This window comes from Sinocyclocheilus grahami, unplaced genomic scaffold (assembly GCF_001515645.1).
Source record: "Sinocyclocheilus grahami isolate Dianchi unplaced genomic scaffold, SAMN03320097.WGS_v1.1 scaffold464.1, whole genome shotgun sequence".
Taxonomy (NCBI): Eukaryota; Metazoa; Chordata; class Actinopteri; order Cypriniformes; family Cyprinidae; genus Sinocyclocheilus; species Sinocyclocheilus grahami.
The window spans coordinates 290860-292530 of NW_015505643.1; the positions used below are offsets into that span (position 1 = coordinate 290860).

At 36.4% G+C, this 1671-nt stretch overlaps 1 protein-coding gene across 1 annotated transcript; it reads left to right on the plus strand.

The window, feature by feature from the left end:
• The first annotated feature begins 476 nt into the window (after window positions 1-476).
• LOC107553068 (gonadotropin subunit beta-1) lies at window positions 477-1671 on the plus strand. Its single transcript, XM_016235156.1, has 2 exons — window positions 477-650; window positions 1453-1671. Exons 1-2 carry the CDS (start codon window positions 477-479, stop codon window positions 1669-1671), a joined length of 393 nt encoding a protein of 130 aa, XP_016090642.1.

A 1671-nucleotide genomic window follows, 5' to 3' on the forward strand; every position in this document is an offset into this window, starting at 1 on the left:
TTCCAGACTGAATGCCATGGCCACAGGGCTTTTGGGGATTTGTGCCACCTCCACAAAAGCAAGTGCAGTAGTATGATAAGACATGGCTGCTCTCAACTAGATGTGGGCGTCACGTCTGACAGGAGGGTATAAGTGTCCATGTGAATTGAGGTGAGGTGAAGTGATTTTGTCTCAGCAAAGCTCCAGCAGGTAGGACTGACATGAACTTCATATAAGTATTTTAGTAATTATATTTATATTAGCATGAACTTTATATTAGTAATTTGACTTCAGTTTCAATGTGTTTGATAGTTGCTTTTCCCAAACCAGATTTAAATTGATTCATCTTAGTTACTCAACTAATAATAATTTAGCCAACGTTTTTGTTTATGTCCAATAAGCAAAAGAACCCAAGATGGACACAAAATGCAGTGCTAATATTTATCCACTGCAGCACCTGTATTTGATTAGCTGCTCACTTTCGCATTGATTTCCAGATGAGGATGCGCTTCGTTGTTATGGTGATGCTGTTGCCAGCGCTAATGAGGGCAGGATCAGAATGCAGGTCCAGCTGTCGGCTCACCAATATCTCCATTACTGTGGAAAGTGAGGAATGTGGCAGCTGCTTCACAATTGACACCACTGCCTGTGCCGGGCTTTGCAAAACACAGGTAGGATGAAGCAATATTCTTGTAACATTTTCTTTGAAATGGATTTATGTACATTTGACATATATATGAATTTATATGATTTTTCAGCCATTCAGTTATTACTCCAGTCTTCGGCGTCACATAATCCTTCAGAAATCATTCTAATATGCTGATTATGGTGTTCAATTATTATTGGTACTCGGCAGTTCTTATTATTATCAATGCTAAAAAAAAAATGTGTTGCTTAATATTTTTGTGCAAATCTTTTTCTTTTTTTTCATTCATTCTTTGATGAATAAAAAATTCAAAACAACAGCATTCATATAAATAGCATTATAAATGTGTATATAATAACATTATAAATGTCTTTACTGTCACTGATCAACTGAATGCATCCTTGCTGAATAAAAGTATTCATTTGTTGTTATATTTTATTTAAATTTCATTCTTACCCCAAACTTTTGAATGGGAGTGTGTCACAGTTTCCACAAAAACATTAAGCGGCACAACTCTTTTCAACACTCAAATGTTTCTTGAGCACCAAATCAGCAAATTAGAAGGATTTCTGAAGGATCATGTGACACTTAAGGCTGGCGTAATGGCTGCTGAAAGTTCAGTTTAGCTGTCACAAGAATAAATTACACTTTAAAATATAGTAAAATAGCAAACAGTTTTTTACAATTGTAATAATATTTCACAATATTACTGTTTTTACGGTACTGCATTTATTTGATCAAATAAATGCAGCCTTAGTAACTATAAGAGACTTCTTTTAACAACATTAAAATATAACAGGGAACTAAACTACTTCACATTTTGACAGGAAAGTGTTTACCGTAGCCCAATGATGCTGTACTACCAGAACACCTGCAACTTCAAAGAATGGATCTACGAGACCTATGAGTTTAAAGGCTGCCCTGCCAGGGCTGACTCCGTTTTCACTTACCCAGTGGCCCTCAGTTGTGAATGCAGCCAGTGTAATTCTGACATCACAGACTGTGGAGTTCTCAGCCAGCAGACAATCAGCTGCAATGCACATTAG

What these genes read in the sequence shown, in the direction of transcription:
- LOC107553068 (XM_016235156.1), top strand. Translation starts at nt 477, where the DNA reads ATGAGGATGCGCTTCGTTGTTATGGTGATGCTGTTGCCAGCGCTAATG. An exon ending in CCGGGCTTTGCAAAACACAG is followed by an intron (nt 651 to 1,452) that starts GTAGGATGAAGC and finishes ACATTTTGACAG; the next exon opens with GAAAGTGTTTACCGTAGCCC.